The sequence below is a fragment of the Dendropsophus ebraccatus genome, chromosome 10 (assembly GCF_027789765.1).
Source record: "Dendropsophus ebraccatus isolate aDenEbr1 chromosome 10, aDenEbr1.pat, whole genome shotgun sequence".
Classification (NCBI taxonomy): domain Eukaryota; kingdom Metazoa; phylum Chordata; class Amphibia; order Anura; family Hylidae; genus Dendropsophus; species Dendropsophus ebraccatus.
In genome coordinates, this window is record NC_091463.1 from 50,064,331 (window position 1) to 50,087,025 (window position 22,695).

The 22,695-nt window shown below is 40.9% G+C and overlaps 1 protein-coding gene across 3 annotated transcripts in view; it reads left to right on the forward strand.

Moving 5' to 3' along the window:
* Window positions 1-21,025, forward strand: part of LAMP2 (lysosomal associated membrane protein 2) — a 39,715-nt gene extending 18,690 nt beyond the window's left edge. Inside the window, exons 3-9 of one of the 3 annotated variants that reach the window (XM_069986682.1) lie at window positions 2,621-2,834; window positions 3,349-3,504; window positions 4,223-4,434; window positions 5,263-5,388; window positions 5,810-5,864; window positions 6,003-6,170; window positions 20,463-21,025. In XM_069986682.1, coding sequence (XP_069842783.1) covers window positions 2,621-2,834; window positions 3,349-3,504; window positions 4,223-4,434; window positions 5,263-5,388; window positions 5,810-5,864; window positions 6,003-6,170; window positions 20,463-20,605 — 1,074 coding nt within the window. In that variant the 3' untranslated portion in view covers window positions 20,606-21,025. Of the gene's footprint in view, window positions 1-2,620; window positions 2,835-3,348; window positions 3,505-4,222; window positions 4,435-5,262; window positions 5,389-5,809; window positions 5,865-6,002; window positions 6,171-8,513; window positions 9,764-16,069; window positions 16,465-20,462 lie in introns of those variants that run through there. The other 2 variants (XM_069986685.1, XM_069986684.1) reach the window with 2 other exon arrangements.
* The last annotated feature ends 1,670 nt before the right edge of the window (window positions 21,026-22,695 follow it).

Below are 22,695 nucleotides of genomic sequence, written 5' to 3' on the forward strand. Positions count from 1 at the left end.
AATAAAATCACTAAATGAATCAGAACAGCCCTCGAGAAAGGCGTGTTGCTGCAACGTGCGTCGGGGCGTATCGCATGAGTATAGTGTGAACCAGCACCTTAGGTAATGCTTTACCAGTAGGGTATTCTCTGCTACTGCTTAATGTTTTATGACACGTGTTGTTTATTGTGTCCAGAGTCCCACTGAGTATGCAGATTATTTAATCCATTGTGTCAGGCATCTTACTATTCAGCTTTTATACTACCTTATGGTTTTTTTGTATGCCGGCTTTTTAGAATATGTACATTACCCATGCGTTTGCAAGCAGCTGTTCTGATTCATTTCGTGATTTTATTGTATTTTATCCTTGATCATGATTAATAAAATTCTTTTTGATTACATGATTTCTGGGCGCAGTATTCTTTTGTAGGTATGTACATTATGCACAGCTCGCTGTTCCCGAACAAGGAGCTTGATAGTGGTGGTACAGTGTGGTCAGGTGTTTCTAGTCCAGAACCCCTCTACACTATGTGAATGATACAGTGACAAACCCATACTACTTGTATAACATCATGTATCCAGGCATTGTGCCTCTGTATGGCCTAATTTCATCTTCATAGACAACAATGCTCCAGCCCATGGAGGTTGCATCGTTGGGAACGGCTGATTGAGACTGGGGGATCTGTACTTTCTCCAGACCTGAATCCCATAGAAAACCTATAGGATCAGCTGAGGCATCCTATAGAGACTCGTATCTCTGTTCCACAGAACCTCAATGGCTTGAGGGTTGCCCTTCAAAAAGAGTTGGATGCCATGCCTCAGCATACAGTTAGTTGTCTTGTGAACTACATGAGACATAGTTGTCCAGCTGTAATTGATGCTCAAGGGCACACAACAAGTTATTGAGTCATTGACATTTTTGGTTGTGGTGTACTCACCACTGGTGTTGGCTTTTGATTCATTTAATAGTTTAAGATGAGGAAATCACCATTGCTGCTTCTACTTAAATAATAGAACTTTTAAAGTTTTCCATAAATTTCACCCACAAGCCAAATATCCCAAACTCTTTGTACATCATGTGTCTGAAAAGGGATTAAACTATGGCTTGGGCTCATCTGTTGTGATCACGACATTTAGTGAGTGTTACAGGTGCTGAGATAAGGGCAACACTAGCATACCTATAGCTGTATCCATGTTTTCCTGGCCTTCCTAGGGCACTATCCAGTTTCTTCAGCCGCTTGTATTCAAATGCCGAATGATTGGACTCCAGCATACGAGTTTTGCTCATCTCTAATAGAAGAAAATCTTGCTTAAAAACTGCAAATTTAGTGCAGAACACATTATCTAATCCTTATTATACAGCCGGCCACTTTTCAGATTCGGAATAGAACCAGACTCCAGGTTTTAAAAAAAAATAGTAGCAGTGCAGTGTGTTGTATCAGCAGTCAGGAGATTACTGGTGAAATTGCACTAGTGAAAAGTGTTGAAAAAATAATCCCTTCACCATATCCCACAAATTTAAAAAAAAATGTATTCTGTAAAGAAATCATTATTTATACAGCATGTTGCATGCTGTAAAGAAAAAATTAGGCACCAGAATTCCTGTATTTTGTTTGATGATCTGTCCCCAAAAAAGTAGTAGTTAAAAAAATTCTATCAATAAAAATTACAGTAAAACCTTGGATTATGAGCATAATTTATTCCAGGAACGTGCTTGTATTCCAAATCACTCGTATTTTAGGAAATAATTGAAACGCAGACAATTTGTTCCACAACCAAAAAATAAGGTGGGTAAGGTGTTCTCTATCAATAAAAAGGACTGTATCAGTAAAGAAGAGGTTAATCAGTTAACTCTCACTCTACATACAACTCTTCAGGTAGCTGCTATCCAGTACCTGCCTGGAGCAGCTATTTGTGAAGGGGTTAATTCAGGGTTGAGAGGGAAGCAGCAGTGATGGACAGGTACTGGGGGAGAGACAGCGTCTGATCACTGGCAGAGTTGATCAGGTAGCAGTGGGTTACAATGAGAGGGCTTTCTTCTGAGAGGGCTTGTATTAAGAAATCTTGCTCATTTATAAATACCATTTTTAGTATCTTGCAAAGCAGTCTCAAACCAATCCAAGGTTTCACTGTATTATTTTCCCTTAAAAACAAACAAACCACAAACACAGAAAATACTGTAAATATAATATACCTGAATCCCAAGAAGGTGCTATTATGTTCCTATAAGTGAAAATAACTACTGTTGTGGCAAAACACCTCCCATCATTTATGAACATGACCATTAACAACGGACGTTATTTGCCCTTATTTGTACATGGTCCGATCCATGTTGGTCATGATTTTGTGCCCACAGTTTACAAGTGGGTTGGACTACTGCAGTGTGATTGAGATTAGTTCTTTGGACATGACCACACTCTGTAGTGGTAATGGGAGTGGCGGCTGTGTACAGTGATCTTCCATCCTAGCAGCATAGAAAGCCATAACAGCAGGGAGACTCGTATGAAGAAGACTGATCATGGTCATCTCTCTCTGTAATCGCACATAACCCAGCAATGTTTAATTTAATTTCCTCGATCAGCCACTGAGTACTAGAGCTTTGATGACCTCTATAACATAACTTTTCTTCTCTTTCCTTTAGAACAATGTAACTTTGGTTGCACCTGATGCAGTGACCACAGAGGGCAGTACATGTGGCAGCAGCAAGGAAGCTTCATTGTTGAAAGTTAACTTTGGGAACAACCATACTTGGAGTGTGAACTTCACCAACAATAATACAGTGTACAATATCAATGTCATCGTCTTCACGTACAATACCAATGACAGCAATCTCTTCCCAGATGCCCAGAGGAAAGGTAATTGCTGTATGTTTTAGAATCCATAATGAACAGTGAGGCTTATAGACCGTGAATTTAGTGGTCACTCGGGTGCCCTGCCGCTCACTTTACAAGATACGCTTATGTGCTGGTGGTGTCCCTGCAGACATCTGCACAATAACTTCAAAGCACTAGATAAGATATAAAGTGGAATGTGTCATGTTCCCAGTACTCATGTTTCATGCATCTTTATTTTTTCATGTCGGTATATTTTTGCTCAGGAAGAGGATTTCCAATAAAATGATTACATTGTTAGATTGCTATGTATGTTATAAAGGTGAACGTAAACCTTATACATGTAGGTTGCCAGCTCAGAACTAAGTCCACTTATTTTGTGGGATGTCTGTCTGCTGCAGTTTATTCCTGTGGCACATGTGCCCTCTAGTGTCAGATCTGTGTATTATGCGTGGATGCTGCCAACATTACAAAACGCAGACTCATCATGTTGACCGGTGAGAGACGCCAGCTGACTGCTTATTTGATTCTCTTCCAGGGCTTCTGACTACTGTGAAATCTGTTGGAGAACCAGTTCCAATTAATGAAACCTACACATGTTTAAATGAAGAAGTTGTCTTTACCGAGAATGTTGTGCAAGTTTACTGGAATGTTTCCCTGTTAGCATATGCCCAGGATGTTACCTTAAAGAAAGGTAAAGGACTAACTGACTGTTAATAAAGAGTCCTAAGGATGGCCCGTGCTTTCATGTCACACCTCATTGTCTTATGCGAGTCCTAATGTAAGGAATAGTGATATGGTTAAAAAAAAGGTTATTCAAATTTTTAATATGGGAGCTACACGTAGGAAATAATCCCAGTTGCATATGGAGGGGGCTCAGGAGGGCTTAAATACCGCTGTCTGTTTTTACAGCAGCATCTACATAGTTGAATATCCAACACAGATGATCACTCTGTGCCGCAGTACAGGGAGTGGTGGGTGGGCAGGCTGAGGAGGTGACTTTAGAGATAATCTTGCTGCCTGCCATGTTTTGTCGTTGTAAAAAACTGTTGACATCATAGAGACATGTCATGTTTGATGGGTCTGGGTCTGAGTGTTCCGCCGCGTACCAATCGGGAAATAGAGTGGGGAGAGGACTGCAGCAGCAGCGCCTCCTCTCCTTGCTTGTTCTCCCAATCGGTACGGGTTTGGACACTCAGACCTAGACTGATCGAACCTTTGACATGTCTCTATAACATGTCAAAACTTTTTTTAAACGACAGTGCCCATTTAACATAATGTATCAATAACCAAGGAATTTTGGTATCGAACTGATTTTGGACACCTAGTATTGATAGAAGTATCTAATTTTTGTTTTGTGTATCACTAGTAAGGACAGCATTACCACTAAATAACAAAATGCTTTATTTCAGAGTTCCACTGCAGTGAGGACAAAAGAACGACCCCCGCTCCAACAACTCCTGCAGTAACTACAGCCAACACAACATCAGCAGCACCAACACCAACCCCAAAACCTGAGGATAAGCCTGCCACTGGCAATTATTCTATTTCTAATGGGACTGGGATATGTCTGATGGCGACTATGGGTCTGCAAATTAATACCACTCTGCTTGTTGGTGGAAAAGTAAGAATACTGTTCACAACCTGTTGTTTTTTCTTGGAATTCTACACTGGCAGACTGTAGTTTTGACTATTTTATGGCCTCTGTACCTGGCTACAATGTTTTAGCAGTACATTTTTATTTTTTTTTTATGCAGATGATGTTGCATTAGTTTTTTGTTTTTTTTTTATCCCCTTCGTTACGTTTTTTTAAGGGGTTGTTGGCCCAAAGTAATTCTTGCCCAGAGGCTGAAGCTGGCATAAGAATGACAGATCGTTTACTTGCTCAGTCCCACCTAAGGAGCTCTTCCTGCTTTCATCACGCCACAGTTTGTGCCTTCATGGCATGGATAACACCGGGAAGCTGTCAAAATTACATGCTAACATATTCCTGCTGGGATAGGCATGGGCCCCACTGCCCCACTTTTGGTCATTTTCTGAGCAAATTGTCTTGGACCTAAGTCCTGCAATCCACACTTCTCAGTCCGGGCCAAAACTCAGATACATCCGGAAACTGACCTGAGTGTAGTCACTACCTGACTGCGGTCAGGCCATTGAAATGAATGGAACCTGTGCCTGTCCCAGCAGAGATACGTTGGCGTGTCATTTTGACAGTTTCCTGGTATATCCACACCTTTTGAGGAACAAACCGCCCTGTGAATGAGCCCTTTGTTCATTGGTAAGAATTTCTTGTTGCTTCTACTTTTTCCTCTTTATAAGACAGATACCAGACACAGCACTTAATTGTTTGTTTTCCTTTATAGGAACACAAAACATTTATATATATATATGTGTGTGTACACGTAACTGTGTAGTTCGCCTTTAAATGATCTCTGCATTTCTGTCTCTCCAGCTTGTTTGGACTCCATTTAATTTTAACCCTAACAGAACCAGCAGTTCTGGAAACTGTGGCAATGAAAGTGCGGTTCTGAGGCTCAGCGACAATGGCACTGCTTTCGTAGAATTTTATTTCTCCATAGTAAGTGACAGCTTTTTTGCCTTCAGTTTAGTGTTTTATATCTGACAAAGATCTTCTGACATGCCCCTTAAGGGTAGGTTCACACTACGGAATCTGGATTCCGTGGCTCGTACCCGTTCACGGTGGCGCACAAACCTGCCCGTGCCATAGACACTATTCTGTGGCCAGGTCGATTCCGCGTTCCGCCGAAAGAACTGCCATGTCTATTCTTTCGGCGGACAGCTGAATCTGCCTGGCCATAGAATGGGGTCTATGGAGCCGGCGGATATGCGTGCTGCCATGAACGGGTACGAGCCACAGAACCTGCCAGAACTTATCAGGGTGGATTCCGTAGTGTCAACCTACCCTTACACAGTATCTTTACATGTTACCTTTGGTTACTTCCCATGTATATTGATCTGCACTTTATTCCCATGTTTAGAGAAAGAAGAACTTTCATCTTCAAGAAGTTAATGTCACCATTACAAATGCAACAGGCAAGTATCTGATACAGTGTCCCCACAGGCTCCTCTGTCTAGCTTGCTGTCTGTCAGGAAGGTAAAGCCAGGAATAAGATTTGCTGTACGCTATTACCCATTCTACATGCCATGTGAGCTCTTATTCTTCTGTTATAGAAATGTCTCAAAGAACAGGCTACAACCTGAGCCTGTGGGAAGCGTCAGTGGGAAACTCCTACTTGTGTCACAAAGAGCAGGTCATCAAGGTGTCGGAGGACCTTATCCTTAATGCTTTTGATGTCAGAGTTCAGCCCTTCGGTGTACACAATGCGACATATGCTGCAGGTAAGAATGTCTGCCTATACTTTAATAGTAGTTGGTATATACTACTGTTTCTCTTGTGCGGGCTGGAGATAGATAAAGTTTAGTAAAATGTAACTTTTTGTGTGCAGTATACATATACTTTGGTTCTACTTTGGCACAGTATGCTAATATATGCAGGTGCTGCAGTAAGATCAGCTGGCGGTCAGTAGCCTACTCTTTGTTACATGAAAGTAGAATATTATATAGACCTTAGAGAAATCCTTCTGTCATTGTCACTACCAATGGCTATGTTGACCAGCTTTCCCACCATCTCAACATTTATGGCAGATCCACTCGATGCAGGTCCTTCTCAAGAACTATTAATTTTGACATAGGAATACCCCCTTTATAACTAGGTGTGATAGCAGGTCACTTCTCACATAAAGCACACATGGATCTTTGGCTTGGCTGTTGCCTTTAAGGTAGTGTTAACACTTATTAAAGATTTCCAGTCATGAAAAATAACTTTTGGCATGTCAAAAGTTATTGATCAGAGCGGGTCCGCTGAGACACACTGTGATCAGCATATATAGCTGGGGAGAGAGAGCGGCAGCAGCACCATCCACTAATTTTGACAGTGTAGCATTACATTATAGACTTACTGTCTGAATTTATCCTTACAGAGAGACAGCCGGGCAGTGGATCATGCTACTGCCTTAATTTTCCCCCAGCTATATCTTCTGGTCACAGTGGGTCTCAGTAGTGAGGTCCACTGTGATCAGTAACTGTGGACATGTCTGACATGTCAAGTTTTTTTTTTTTTTTCTTCTTCATAAAAGGTACTCTTTTTACTCTGTTCAGGGTACACCTTGGAACCCTAGCAAAGGTAGATCTTAATATACATCTGCATTTCTGCTTGGTTGTTGTGTACTCCAAACGTAGGCTTAACAAGTCTGAACATGGCCTAACTGATGATGCTATCAACATTTCAAATGTTAAATGGCTTTGGAAAGTTCTTTACTTTTCCTCTACTAATCCAGCAGCTCGTGAATACCAGTTCATATAGGAAAATGCCATTATTAATTGTTATGAAATTGAGACTATAAGCTAGGGCTACACAGTGATTTTGGTCACACTCCCAAAGATCACTGTGATCAACACGCTGCATTGTTCCTGAGACCACTGAATCCAGGGTCACAGCCTTCTAAGTAATAGTTACCATTGTATTACATTGGTATTACATTGTATTAAAATACATACATCTTAAAATAAGGAAGGAAAATTACTTCAGCGATAGTAAAGTGGTATTGTGTAACCAGTATTGTCTATGTTCATACGCTGTGCATCCATGTATGGAGAGGTTAAATTCTTATACTGGTCATGTATACTGAGATCTCCCAACTACTGAGGGTCAGCAATAAAATTAATGACCATTGTCACTGTTGCCTCTTTAGTCCATACAAGTACATACATATAGTATATGGCTCTATATGTGGCTCTCCAGCTGTTGCAAAACTACAACTCCCATCATGCCTGGACAGCCAAATATTTCGCTCTGGCTGTCCAGGCATGATGGAAATTGTAGTTTTGTAACAGCTGGCGAGCCCCTGCAGTAAACTATATATTCTGTAAACGCCACACACTACTATTGCATCTTACCCATTATATAAACACAGCCTGAACTCCAACGCATGTTTTGCCACTTCTGAAGAAGGGCTGTGTAGGCAACAGAGACATTAATAAATTTAGGTGCGAACTCTCAGTAGTTGATGGATATCCCCGTATATGTGACCAGTATATGAATTGTACGTAGTTTAACCTCTCCATACACAGATTTTGTTTGCTAGTGTTATTGTTTGCACCCCCATACCGCAGCCTGTACTGTGTATTGCTGGAGTAATTCTCCTTCCATATTGAGGATGTATGTATTTTATGTGAAATTGAATAAAATGGTAACTATTTCTTAGATGGCTTTGATCCTGTTTTTTATTCTTGGTATATATAACCAGATAAGCTTCATAGACTTTCTATAAAATCTGAGAGAATCTGTTCTCCTTGTTCGTTCTATTGGTGAGGATCTCTGCACCCAGACCCCGACCAATCTATGTTGGGCTTGTCTCTATGACCTGTCAAGTTATTTTAGATGAAACACTTTAAGCTCACAAGTACTGAATATTTTATAATATTTTTATAATATGATTTTCCTATTGACCTTTTATATGGATGCTAGTTGCTTGTGGCACCACTTTTCTTTATACTCCATATGAGCATTTTCTGAATAGGTTGATGCTTTAAGTTTTAAGTTTTAGCTATCATTTAAGCTTCATTTTATTTTTTATTTTATTTTCGTTTTCACCCATTTTTAATTTTTTTCCCCATTTACAGCTTCTGAATGTTTCCTCGACGACGACTCCATTTTAATTCCAATCATAGTTGGCGCTGCCCTTGCAGGCTTAATTGTCATTATTGTGGTTGCTTACTTAATTGGTAGAAGAAAAACCTATGCCGGATATCAGACCCTATAATTCTCACCTGCTCTGATTTGCACTTTTTGAAGTAGGTTCAAGCTGACTTACAACATGTCTTTCCCATTATTGACTTTAGGCTGCACTCACCTGTGTGCCCTCGACTGTTGTAGGACTACAAGTTCTGTAATGCCTAGCCAGTGTTTGGCTGGTATGGCACTTAAGGACTTGTATCTACGCAGATGCAGGTTGTCTGTGTGTAGTAGCGGTTTGACACAATGGCCTGCAACTAGGAATCCTTCCTCTTATGCTGCTAAAATAGAAGGGAAAATGTTCATTTTTTTTTTTTTTTTTCTTTTTTTTCTTTTCATAGTCTCAACCATGTTGTTCAGTTTTGCAGCTGCTTCAGTTTCATTCCAAATTCAAACACTAGTTGGGGTAAGGCCTCACATGGCTGCCATCTAGCAGGCAAAAACCACTCTGACATTCAGTTTTCCTGCAGATCAGCGACGTTTTCATATTGACACGACTCGACAAGGTCCACTTATGTAGTACATCTATATACAGTACTAACGTGCCTAATGTCCACTATTTGATATGATGAATAATGGTCAATTGAGTATAGTATTGAAATCAATCCAGATCCATTGCTGTCACTCCACCGTTCCTTGTCTTATCCAAGTCCTTAAAGGGATATTCCAGAAACCAAAACAATATTCCCCATTTTAGCTGAGGCACAATGAAGCATTTTATTAATATATACTTCAATTTATTTCTTATGTAAAGCCTTTTTCAATGGCACTATGCCCCCCCACCCCACCTGCACTTCCAACTTTTGTATGACTGCACTCCAGCAGTGTCAGTTCCATCCCACCTTATAGGAACGTGTGGACCTATCTTCCTCTTTCAGGGGTTTGGCACCTAAAGCCGACCCTATCAGCCGGAGCCATCCCGCTGTGTAATAAGGCGCCAATGTCTGTTCAGGGGACAGCCTTTAGGTGCTAGATGTTAAGCCAAACCTGTGATACAGGGAGGGGGGGATAAATTGTCTGTGTAACATTCCAGGGTCACCTGTTATACCAAAATTTAGAGATCAAGAACTTCCGGGGTATGGAGAGTGAGAGTGTTCTTAAAGGGGTAGTGCGGAGCTAAGCAATTATTCACAAAATAACGCACATTACAAAGTTATACAACTTTGTAATGTATGCTATGTATGTGAATGGCCCCCTTACCTGTGTTTCCCCCCACCCCCGCTAGACCCGGAAGTGTAGTGCATTATACTCACCGCATCTCGTGTCGACCCCCGTCAGCCATCTTGTGACAATGACTTAGTCTTCGGGAGGCCGTCCGAACCGCTCAATCCGTCCCTCATGCCGCCCCCCCCCCTCTGCCGCGTCATAACTGTGCTCAGCCGTGATTGGCTGAGCACAGTTATGCTCAGCCAATCGGGGCTGAGCTGCTGATGACGCGGCAGAGGGAGGCAGGCATGAGGGGCGGCTGGAGTGGTTCGGCCGGCCTCCCGAAGACTAAGTCATTGTCACAAGATGGCTGACGGGGGTCGACACGAGATGCGGTGAGTATAATGCACCACACTTCCGGGTCTAGCGGGGGTGGGGGGAAACACAGGGAAGGGGGCCATTCACATACATAACATACATTACAAAATTGTATAACTTTGTAATGTGTGTTATTTTGTGAATAATTGTTAAGCGTCGCGCTACACCTTTAAGAAAGGCTTTACATATAAATAAAGTGTATTCTTTTTTTTTTTTTTTTTTTCTTTTTTTAATTAAAATGCTCAACTACGTCTACTGAATTAGTGAGGAATGCTGTTTTTTTTTTTTTTTTTTTTTTTGGGGGGGGGGGGGGGGGGGGGGGCCCCCGCAATACCAATTAGGTTTGAGCTAAAGAGGCTAAGGGTCCATTTACACAGAAAGATTATCTGACAGATTATCTGCCAAAGATTTGAAGCCAAAGCCCGAAACAGACTATAAACAGAGATCAGGTCACAAAGGAAAGACTGAGATTTCTCCTCTCTTCAAATCCATTCCTGGCTTTGGCTTCAAATCTTTAGCAGATAATCTGTCAGATAATCTTCCTGTGTAAATGAACCCTTCCCTATTAACACAATCTTACAGGAACACTGATTATTTGGTTTTTACAACCATCACACTTTTTCCCATTTATTAACAGAGTCGGCTATTCTTCTAAAAAGTTTTCATCAATGTGCCTCAAGTGGCTTTTTGTGCCAGTTTACACTCTCTTTCAGCCATTATTAGCATTAAATAAACATTTATATTATTAATCATGTTATTTAACAAACTAATTGTCATGGTTAATGGTGTGTTTACACAGATTTATCTGACAGATTTTGGAGGCCAAAGCCAGGAATGGATTTGAGAAGAGAAGAAATCCCAGTCTTTCCTTTATGACCTGTTCTCTGTTTATAGTCTGTTCCTGGTTTTGGCTTCAAAAATCTGTCAGATAAATCTCTGTGTAAACGCACCCTAAAAATTGTAAATAAAGGCTATCCTCCTCCAACCCCAACATCTAATCATTTTAACTACCTGAGCCAGTACATTATTGGTTTACTATAGAACACCCATTTTATAAAATGACCTTAACTTGCTTCTTGGAAGTCGACCATGTAAAAATCTGAAACCATCCAACATCCCACGGCAGCTCCCTAGCTCATTAGATTGTAGAGCTGCGCTCCTGCCTGCGGAGAGAAGCACGTTTACCACCTGCCGCTCCTGTTGGTTAGCGATGGACTTGTGCATGGAATTTGGCTACCTGCTGTGCACCTAACTACCTAATGTGCACCTAACCTATTAAAATAGATGAGAGCTCAACTTTACAGGTGCACTTTAAGGCAGATGAGCAGATGCTTCAGGTATATGTGCACATAGCAGATTTGCCTCGGAAATTCCTGTTCATCTGAATTGGGCTTTAATGCATCAATGCAAATGTGAACGTACCCTTATATGCCCTGTTTCGGTAGACTCCACTCCCTACCTAATAACATGGTAGGTAAAATCATAATGGGTATTCTAGCTTTTGGGCTCCTGCTATCCTCTTTATTGATGTGGAATTTTCTGTAACCTTTTACATTGGTCAGTCCAATGGAACAACTGTTGAGTTCTTCTTCTGTAATGAAATGTATTTAAAGCCATTACAAATTTCTGTGTGCTCCTGTATTTAGAGAACATTTTGTATGTAAAATTTTGGTCTGGTTTAACTGATTTACGTTAATTATTGATAACTATTATAACCAAACAACAATAAAACTGAGTGACAAAAATCAATGTGAAATGTAAGTCATTGTAGAAGTAGTGTTTTTTTTTTTTTGTTATTCAGTGTCTAATTCTAGAGGATTTGGGTAATTCGGAATCTTTTTTGAGGAATTTTGTTACCCATTTAGTAAATAATAAAACTTATTAAAATTATTAAATTTTTATTTTACTAAAGTATTCTATTGCTTCCTAAAAGTTATACAAATCACTGATTTACACTTGTTACGGGAAATGCACATAAGTTGCTTTTTTTTCCCTGCACTTTCTTCAGGCTTTACTTCCTGGATAAAATGGTGATGTCACGACCTGACTCCCAGGGCTGTGGTTGCTGGAGAGGATGATGGCAGGGGGTCACTGAGAGACACAGGGCACTGGAGGGACACTGAGCATCCCTCTGCCATCATCCTTTACTCCATCCACAGCCCGCACAGCTCTGGGAGTCGGGTCGTGACATCATTTTATTTAGAAATTGAAGCCTTGATGCAGTAGTAAGTGCAGGGAAAAAGCACCTTATGTGAATTTCCTGTAATAAGTTTATATTGGTGATTCGTATAACTTTTGGGGGGGGGGCAATACAATACTTTAATAAAAATTTTCACTGGACTTCTCCTTTTTAAGTATCTTTTTTGCATCTGTGGTGCCCTGAATTAGTGAGAGGCACCATCTGTTAAGGCCTGTCATCCAGGCACTATAACATCGGTACTGTGGGACTGCATATGGTTCTGTTGTCCTGTTGTCCTGTTTATGTGGACGCCTTCCTGTGGAACTTAATGTTTTAGATATACTTAACTCCTTCACGTCAGCCATATCCATACGGCTATATACGTTCCTACTACAAATGCCCCCTGCAGTAGTAATGTATAGAAGTTCCTGCTGTTCAAAGGTTTTAATGTGTGTGTGGGGCTGCTTCAGTGTGGGCATCCCCACACACATTAATGTGCCAGGAGTCGGGGATAATGACAGGCAGCCACGAATATGCTGCTGCCTCTAATTAACCCCTTAACGTTACGATCTATACACATTGCAGCGTTTTAGAGTGTCAGTGATAGGAGAAATATCTGTCACTGATCGGCACCCTGCAGTGTGACTGCAGGGGTCCCAATCACTTTACTTGACAGACTGAGGAAGAGTATTTACGTCCTTCCTGTTGAATCTGTGGTCTTCTCATAGTCTTGTTCAGTATAATGTAATGTGTAAGCAAAAGAAGAAAAAAAAAATAAACTCCAGGATTGGTCATTTAAAAAAAGACAATTTTAAAAAAATGAATAGCATTTAAAAAAAAAAATTCCCATTTACACCAAAAACACTATAGATAATGGTGCAAAAAACGAGCCCCTCAACCAGTCCTGTAGGTAAAAAAAAATAAAAGCTGTATGGCTCTTAGAAGGTGAGGAGGAGAGCGCCACCTCAGTAGGACCTGAACATGCGTGCATCAATGACCTTTTGGTCATGGGGAAGGTTAAAGGGGAACTCCAGGTGGAGGTAAAAAAAAAGCATATAGCATTACTTGCCTATCCCAGTTTTGAAACTACCAAAAATCCATTTGTTTTGGGGGCTTTTGTTCTGTATTGTGTTTCTGTACTTCCTGGTTGAGCAGTTCCCAGAATGTAGTACAGAGTTCCAAAATGCAGTGCTTTCCCTCAGCCAGGGCAGTATTTACCACTAGGCACTCGTGGTCCGGTGCCTAGGGCAGCATCTTGCAGGGGGGCAGCACCAGGGAGCAGGGGGGGAAAAAACTACTTTTTTTTTTTTCTTTTTTTTGTCTCTCACCTCCCAGTCAGACTTGCCAGTAAATCTGGTGTCTTTTTGAGGGAGGTAGGGAGGGGAGGTATGATCAGGTCTGGTGTGGCTGTGATGCCTGGAGCCATTACCTACCAATCTACCAATCCTGTGCTGAGAATTCCATCAGACAATATGCAGATGCTCTAATCATTCGTTCAATGTGGAAATGTATTGTTTTAAGCAGTTAAAAACCATTAAAATGCCATTCAGACAATATTTCAAAATGAAGAAAAATGCATGTGAGCGGAACCACGCTCTCCAACATGGGGCGTCTCCAGGTTTAGTGCCTAGGGCAGCAGCAACCGTTAATATGGCCCTGCCCTCAGCTGTTTATCACAGTCCTCCACCCTGCCCATTTCCTACCCAATTCTGTTGCAGAACATGTAGGCTGTGTTCACACATTGCAGTTTCATTGTGTTACTGAATTATTTGCAGTAATTTATCATTTCATTGTGTTCCCACCCACACAGCACGCTGTATACTCTACCTGTTACACTAATATTGGAATAAAGTAAAGAACTTTTTGAATTGAATTTTTTTCTTATTTTCACGCACGTATTATGATTGAGCATCTTTTATCTTTTAGAGTTGAGCCCCACAAGAAGGACTTTATCCCATATTATCTTACATGGGATATACTGTTTATGCCTTGTTTTTTCTCCAGGTGGGATTGGCAGTGCTGGCTCTGATCCTCTCTGCCGTTTAGCATCATTTACTTGTGTTACTGCAATATTTTTGTGAATATGCTGCAGGACTGCAATGTAACTCCAACATGTGTGAACACAGCCCTAATTTCACTCTAGACTTTCGCACCAGTGAACTCAGTACAGCACCTGCTTCTGGCCGGTCAGAGATGGTGAATCACTCGGGGGATTGGGGGATCCAGCCAAGCCTCTTGTGACATCACGCCCTGCCTCCTGTCTGCATCATCAGCCTGATCTCAGCAAATGCACACAATGTGAGACAGAGGCATGGAAGATTTTTCTCCTAAGGGGGATAGCAGAAGGAGCAGGAGACAATGTGGATTTGCACAGAGGCCATTTTTCTTCACTTCCTGGATTTCTATCAGCTACCAGTGTGGCAGAACTGATATGGTAATACATTATATAGACATATCTATATAACTTTTAATGTACTTTTAATAGAAAACAAATTTTCCATATGTGGAGTTTCCCTTTTAATCGGGCATTCCCACAGTCCTTAAGTAGGGGTTTGAAACGTCTGGAATAATTCATTATGCTGCCAGGAGCTCTAAAACTGTTTAAGGGTATAAACCCACACGCCGTATATGCAGCAGATACGCAACATTATTTAGATCTAATCTGCTGCGTGTCGCAGCAGTAAATACGCTGCATATACGGTGTATGGGTTTATACCCTAAATCTTCATGCCACTGTACTGACACAGCGTGTCAGTAAGTACAGTAGGGTGAATATTTAAACTGTCCTTCAAAGAGACTTTGCTCAGCGGCACAACTACAGACTAGAGGTCCACTTGGGGGCCTACACACAAACACCATTTTAAAGGGCTATTTCCATCTTAACTAATATGGTTATACTTGTAGTGCTTGTCAAAGTTAGATATTTTTCCCCACATACGTTCATTTAGCAAACATGCCGCCTTCTCTTCTCCTGCTCTTTCCCTCCCATTGTTCACAGCTTGTTGTCTAGGTTATTGATTTGTGTATGGTGTGCAGTAGGGATGGTCCGAAACTGCCGAGGTTCGGGTTTGTATGAACCCGAACGCTCGGCATCAGATTCCTGCTGTCTGCCCGCTCCGTGCAGCGGGTGGATACAGCGGGAGGACTGTCTGGAAAACTGGGATACAGCCTATCTATGGCTGTATCCCAGTTTTCCAGGTGGTCCTCCCGCTGTATCCACCCTCTCCACGGAGCGGGCAGACATCGGGAATCATTACCAAGCGTTCAGGTTTGTACGAACCCGAACCGAACTCTGTTCGGACCATCCCTAGTGTGCAGGAGTGACTGCATGCTTTTCGGGAAAAGCTACCTATTAACAGTTATGCTTTAAACAGACAGGACTCTGAAAACACTGAAGCTGAACCCTCACAACTGTAGAAAAAGCTCTGTCCAACCATACTGTTTTTTTTTAAATGCCTTTTTCCCAAAAGTGAGCAAAAGTAGCTATCCAAATAAATAGCACTGACCACCTTATCCTCATCAATTCTCCCCATTAATTATTTTTGTAAGGTTTTGGTAAAAGTATGCTTTAATTTGCTCTTCAAGTAGCCCTAATTTTATTTTTTTTCATTCTTTTCTGTTCACATAACCTACTTTTCATCCCTTTTAGCATATGATATGTGAGCCATTTTTGTTTTGTCTTTTTGTTTTTTTGTTTTTATTTTTTTTTTTATTTTTTTGTTTGATGTTCTCCACATATAGCCGAAGATTGCTTTGCAGATCAGAACTTCACTGTTCCAATAGTCGTGGGAGCAGCATTGGGAGTCCTTGTAGTCCTAGTGATGGTGGCTTATTTCATTGGTCGCAGGAATCGCCGTTCAGCTGGATATGAACACTTTTAAGCATTCTAAGATTGGGGTTGGTGCTGTATTCAAGTATTTGGCACCATGAAAAATACCAGAACTGACTTGACTGCTTACTATATAGTATTACCCTTTAATAAACTTGATTTCTCCAGTAAGCTCAATGCACATTCTTTGCCCTTTACTATACAGTAAGTTTGTTTTCTTCTACTTGCGTATGAGAATGTATGTGCTAATCTCCTTTTTTTGCATTATAGAGAAATACTGCTGCAATAAAAAATTAGTTTCACATTACATTGTGTACATGTTCTATATGTTCCTGACCTTGTTAAAGGGATTATGTCATCAGAAAATTACCTGGTTTTGTTAAAACATATATTTAGGGGTTTTTTTTTTTGTTTTATTTTATTTTTTCATGTTATGATCTGTATTTAAAAAATAAAAAGAAGAAAATGACATTTTCTCTCTGGCCACTGCATCTTAATATAAGCTTGCTATTCTGTGGAGACCACTAAGGACAGGTAGAGATGAGCAAATATACAGTACTGGGAGAAGTTTCCCAGGACTGGAACCTGTTAAAAGGCAGCCGGCTGATAAGCCCACTGCTAAGCTAACAAAATGATGACTCTAAACTGCTGATGTCTTCCTATAGCGCAGGAGACGCAATATGGCCGTTTGGAGCACTGACCCATCCCACCCTATTGATGATCATTAGAAGGGATGGACCAAAGCTCTGGGGACGATGCAGTGCTCCAAGCGGCCTTACTGGACAGGGGACTACATTTAAAGCTGTACAGAAACAGGGCAGAGGATGGAGGTAAGAGACATACCTTAATCCTCAGCGCACTGTGCGAAGCAGGGAGCTATCAGCAGGTTAGGTTTGTCGGTTTTGCATTATCATTCACCTCTTAAATCTGCAACTGCATTATTAGATACAAGGCCCAAAAAGACTAAAACTTCTTTCTGTGAAAGGGGACATTGCTGTTGATATTGTGGTGGCCTCAGTAATACCATATTCTCTATTACAAATGTATTTAGTGATTGGGAAATATTCTTTGATAGGCCAAATTATTTTTAATGCACTTGCACTTCTGAATTTGACGTCTCCTAAGATACACCTTACATATAGATTTGCATTTTACTATATCGACCCCTTATGCACAATGTAGTTAGTTTTGTGAATGGGAGATCCTGTAAACTTTTGTTTATATTTTACTCTTGAGTATATACCCATATTGACTTTTATGCTGGGTTCTGGACAATACAGTATTATGTATATCCTCTTCTTGCATGTACTTTTAATCATTCCAATAAGTAATGTGTGTACAATTGTGTTAATAAATAATTTTTCTTTTACTATGTGTTTGGTGTCGCTGTCTGTTGCAGGCTTACATTTTGTTTAGCTTTAAACAGCAGAGTTAGTAATTTTTTATTTTGCTTTCATAGGTTTTGTAAGTCTAAAATTACTGTTCAATTTATCAAAGTGTTGAGCCTCTACACCAGCGCCTTGCCTTTCAGACTGTGAGGCACCCCCTAGTTATCTGTGAGGCAGTTTTACAAAAGCTTTTCCCTGTCCATTCTTAAAAGCAGCAGGCAGGGGAGAGTGCAGGTACTACTATACGGAACGATAATCGGCCGAATTGGCCCTATTCGGACGACTATCGCTCCTTGTAATAAATACAACGATCAGCCAATGACAACGATCATCGGCTGATCGTTGATATAGGTTCAAACCTATAATTTTCGGGCGCTTTCTGCGCATCGCTACATGTAATAGCGGTGCGTGGCAGGCGGCTGACGATATACATTACCTATCCAGGCTGCAGGGCTCCTCTTGTGGTCTTCTCCCTGGGTCCTGCGCGCTCCAGCTTCACAGCAGCCTGGCTGAGCTGACAGGCGGCTCAGCCCATCACTAGCCAGGTCCAGCTCTGAAGCAGGAGCTCGCGGGACCTGGGAAGAAGACCACAAGAGGAGCCCTGCAGCTTGGACGGGTAATGTATAAAGGTAAGCAAGGACACCGGTAACGATTTCCCTGCAGCCCTTGGTAAACGATAATTGGGCTGTGTAATAGGCCCAGTAAACGAGCGCCGATCTAGCAGATCGGCTCTCGTTTTCAGTTATTATCGGGCCTTCATCGGCCCATGTAATAACACCCTAAGGGTCCTATTACACGGGCTGATAATAAACAGTAAACAAGCGCCAATCTTCTAGATCCTGATTATTGGCATTTAGTGTAAAATAATAATCACTGATTATTGGCATTTAGTGTAAAATAATAATCACTAGGCGAGACCGGCGGGTGATTGGCTGAGCGGCCACGGCCTGTTACTGCAAAGACCGCAGCAGAAACTCTGAACCTAAAGAAACTACCAGCTGATGATCATTTCATTGGCTGATCGTTCTCTTTATTACACAGAGCGATAATTGGCCGAATCGACCTGATTCGGGCCATAATGAAAAGCTGCATTTTACAGGATACCCAGGAGATTCTGCAGATAGTAGAGACAGTCAGGAGTGTTTTAGAATCCTGCTGCTAAACATTGTAGAAACTTAAAGGGTTCAGAATGGAAGGATGCAACTTGGCTGGGATGAAATAGATTGCACTACAGAAATATTGCAGGTGGATTCACTTTACTGTATATGTCCAAATGCTTTTGTTGAAGAGCTTCTATAAATGTAAACCTATATAAAAGCAAAACCATTCACAAATGGGCGATATTAGAACAAGGTTAAGTACCAGGATAGTTGTAGGCAGTCCAAATACACTTAAATTCCCTGTGTTCTGTCTTAATAGCTTTACATGTGTACTTGTCCTTTATACGTTTTTATGACGGACATGATTTTTGAAAGTCCACAGGTGGATTGTTACTTTCCTACTTAGTTAAGTGTTACTTTCCTATCTTTTGTGAGATGGTGTGTAATAATGTTATCATTGGGGGAAGCACTCATCATTGGGGGAAGCACTCATCCAAATGAATCATCTTGTTTTACTACATGACATCTCTGGCTTTTCAGACATAAACCAATTTTTACCAAAATTCCTTAATAGTTTTGTGCAATATGGAACAATTATCTTAATCTGAATTACCTGTGTGTTTTGGATTTAACATTAACCTGTCATGACGACCTGCAGCCAAATCAGCGGAGACTTGGGGTGCGGAGACTTGTTAGGGTGCGTTCACACAAACAAGATCTGCAGCAGATTTGATGCAGTGTTCAGTTATTTAGTTACATTGATATAAAATCTACTGGGATCTGCACCATCAAATATGCTGCGGATCCTGTACGGGTGAACACACCCTAAATCTGGAAATGCGGTTCTTCATGACTACAAACATGCCATTATGACAGGTACACTTTAAATCCAGTAAAGTCCCCACTACGCGGGGCGACGAGAGGGAGCAAGTGAGCACCGACCTGCCAGATCAGCACTCGCTTGCTCCTCATTCCCCGCTCGCTGCTGGCACTATTACACATGTCTGCAATGAGTGGGTAAGAGCCGGCAATGGGGGTATGTCTGGGTGTTCGCTAGATTGTCTGGGGAGCCCATAGACGATAGCAATGGTCTGCTGCCGCCGCTCCTATTGCGCGGGGTGATGGCAGCATATCGCTGCTAGCCTGACCGTTTATTGTTCAACATGTTGAAAGACAACAACCAGCCGACTTCGTGCACGTCAGCTGATCATTGTCCTCTATTACATAAGACTATTATTGTCCGACAATGATCTTTATGCCAGCATAAAAGATGCAATCAGCCCATACATGTATACATACGTACACTAAACTCCCTGCATACTGTGAATATATGCTTTACTGCAGTGATGTCAGTGGAGACCAGACATTTGTATGCCAGTTACTTTTCTAGGGTATTAGTTAAGTAATTTAACACAAATGCAAGAAATTATAAAAATGTATATTTTATCAAACCTTTTATTGTTGCGTTAAAAAAAATAAATGACTAATGTACTTTCTTTTTAAAGGTGGTTTTCCACCACATTAATTTATGGCTTATAATGTGCCATCAGTGTATGACCATGCTTGACTTTTTATCTGGACTTTTTTTTTTTACTGCCACATTGGAGGTCTGTGTTTCCTTCTGTATGTTTTGCAAATGGAAAAAAATTTAATTGTTTCCTGCAAGAAAACCAAGAAAAAAATGCTTTATTGATTCCTTACTATTTTTTGACGAGAAAAAAAAAAATCTACAGAAGGAAATGAGATACGTCCATACGCTGCAAGGGCAGACCTGTAAACTGCTGCTTACTGTATATTTTCCTCTTCTTTCCCAACAGCTGAAGAATGCTTTGCTGACACTGATCTGAGCTTTCTTATTCCAGTCGTGGTGGGGGCTGTGCTTGTCTTTCTCATAATACTTGTCTTTATCTCCTACTTAATTGGACGCCGAAAAAGTCGCACAGGCTATCAATCTGTATGATACCCAAAGCCCTTTCTTTTCCCTTTCTATACTGTCAACAAATAATTTATTCTTGTACAATGCTAACCTCTCTATGCATAGGTCATATTGTTTTAAAGCACTGCTGTAAAGGTTGGTAGAAAAAGAGGCAAATGTTAATTTGGTCTTTTGGAATTGGTTTGTGTATGATTTCAGCTCTTGGGTGCATCAATTAGATAAACAGATAAAAAGATAACCTAGCTGTAAAATTCGAAACCACCCTGCTTCGACTGAAAGAATGGTCAGGGAGACATATGTTTTATGCCAGAACTGCACAGGTCCCCATAAGAAGAAATAAGGAGCTTTCTCTTAAACGGAACCTTGTTTTGACGCATTGGTTATACATAGTCATGACAGTGCAGTTTGAAATGTTAATTTATGAGTAGAGATGAGTGAACCGGCCGAGGTTCGGGTTCGTATGAACTATCGACTTCTGATTCCCGATGTCTGCCCGCTCCGTGAAGAGGGTGGATACAGCCGGAGGACCGCCTGGAAAACTGGGATACAGCCATAGCCATAGGCTGTATCCCAGTTTTCCAGGCGGTCCTCCGGCTGTATCCACCCTTACCACGGAGCGGGCAGACAGCGGGAATCAGAAGCCAAGAGTTCAAGTTCATACAAACCCGAACCTCGGCCGGTTCGCTCATCCCTAGTTATGAATCCCCAAATGGTGTTAGAATTTTATAAAATAATACTTTATATGAAAAGTCGAACCCAACACTTACACAAGGGCCAATAGCTGACAAATATTAAACTATGTAATCAGCATGTAAATGTGGACCTCAGTGTTTTGGGGGTTTTGTCAATTCTCTTGAAGATGTATATGTTTTCTTTTTTAGCCATGTTTCATACTTTTAGGATATTTCGATAAACACTTGTTAATTCATGATGCATTGACTGTAATAATATGACCTGTCCCCAGCAGTAAGGACATCTTGAAAACATGACCAGAAAGGCATTGGGGTGGGGGGGCCTTGAAGACTGAAGTACTCAGAGCATCATTTTTCAACACTAGCATACAATTTCTATAGGTATTCCCTCTAAAAAGATTTTATTCCCTCTAAAAAGATTCCCTCTAAAGATTTTATTTGACCAATAATCGTAGTTTTAGTAAAACAGACCATAAAATTTACACCCATAAATAATGCCAACTGCAACCAGAATAAGAACTATAGGTGAATGACTTACAAACCAAGATAGTTGTAAAAAAATACTTTTTCTTCTAATCTAATTGTCATTTTTGATATATCATGTATGCGGTCCACTTTTGGGGTAATAAAGTGCATTTTTGTACTGTTTGTTACTACAGGTGAAAGGTTGGGCATGCTCTCTTCCTGACAGCACTGTTGAGCTTCTTCCTATTAAAAGTGATTAAATTCTACTGAATGATTGTTGTATACACATTGTGTAGTATCACATTGGCTGGGAAGCTTGGCCCAAACACTCAGTCTACTTAGTCTTTTAAGGGGTTTGTTCAATAGTTGGTGACTTTCCACAAACAGTCTGATCCAAGAACATATTGATCCTGTGTGAGACAAATGGAAGTTAACATCTCTAGTATTTCATTCCATTGTGCAGTTTGGAGGCACCTGAGCCAAAATGTTAGGTAATTCCATTAACCCAAACAGAGAGCCGGCAAAAGATCTATACAACATATGAAGAGAGCTGTAAACATTACTCCAGACTGTTCCCGAAGTGAAGCTGAGTATTGATAAACTTAAATGTAGATGACATTACTTAACTGTCATGTTGTGTGACATACCGTGAACATCTGTCTCCTCTTGACTTTCAGGCTCAAGTTGCAATAAACACAGTCACAAATCTGCTTTGTCTGACTCCCAAAGTGCATACACTGCCTTTCTGCAACCCACACCCTAAGATCAAATTGCTGAAAAAGTGATGTTGTATGGGAATACACTCAAACAAGTGTAACTGTATGCCCCCCCCCCCCCCAAAACATAAAATAGAAAAAAAAAATCTTACACTGTATTTTAGAGTCTTGATTTCCTAAATCCGTAAAGCTAACCACTAAACCCATTATAGTTAGGAATTTCATTTACAGCTGGTTTTTA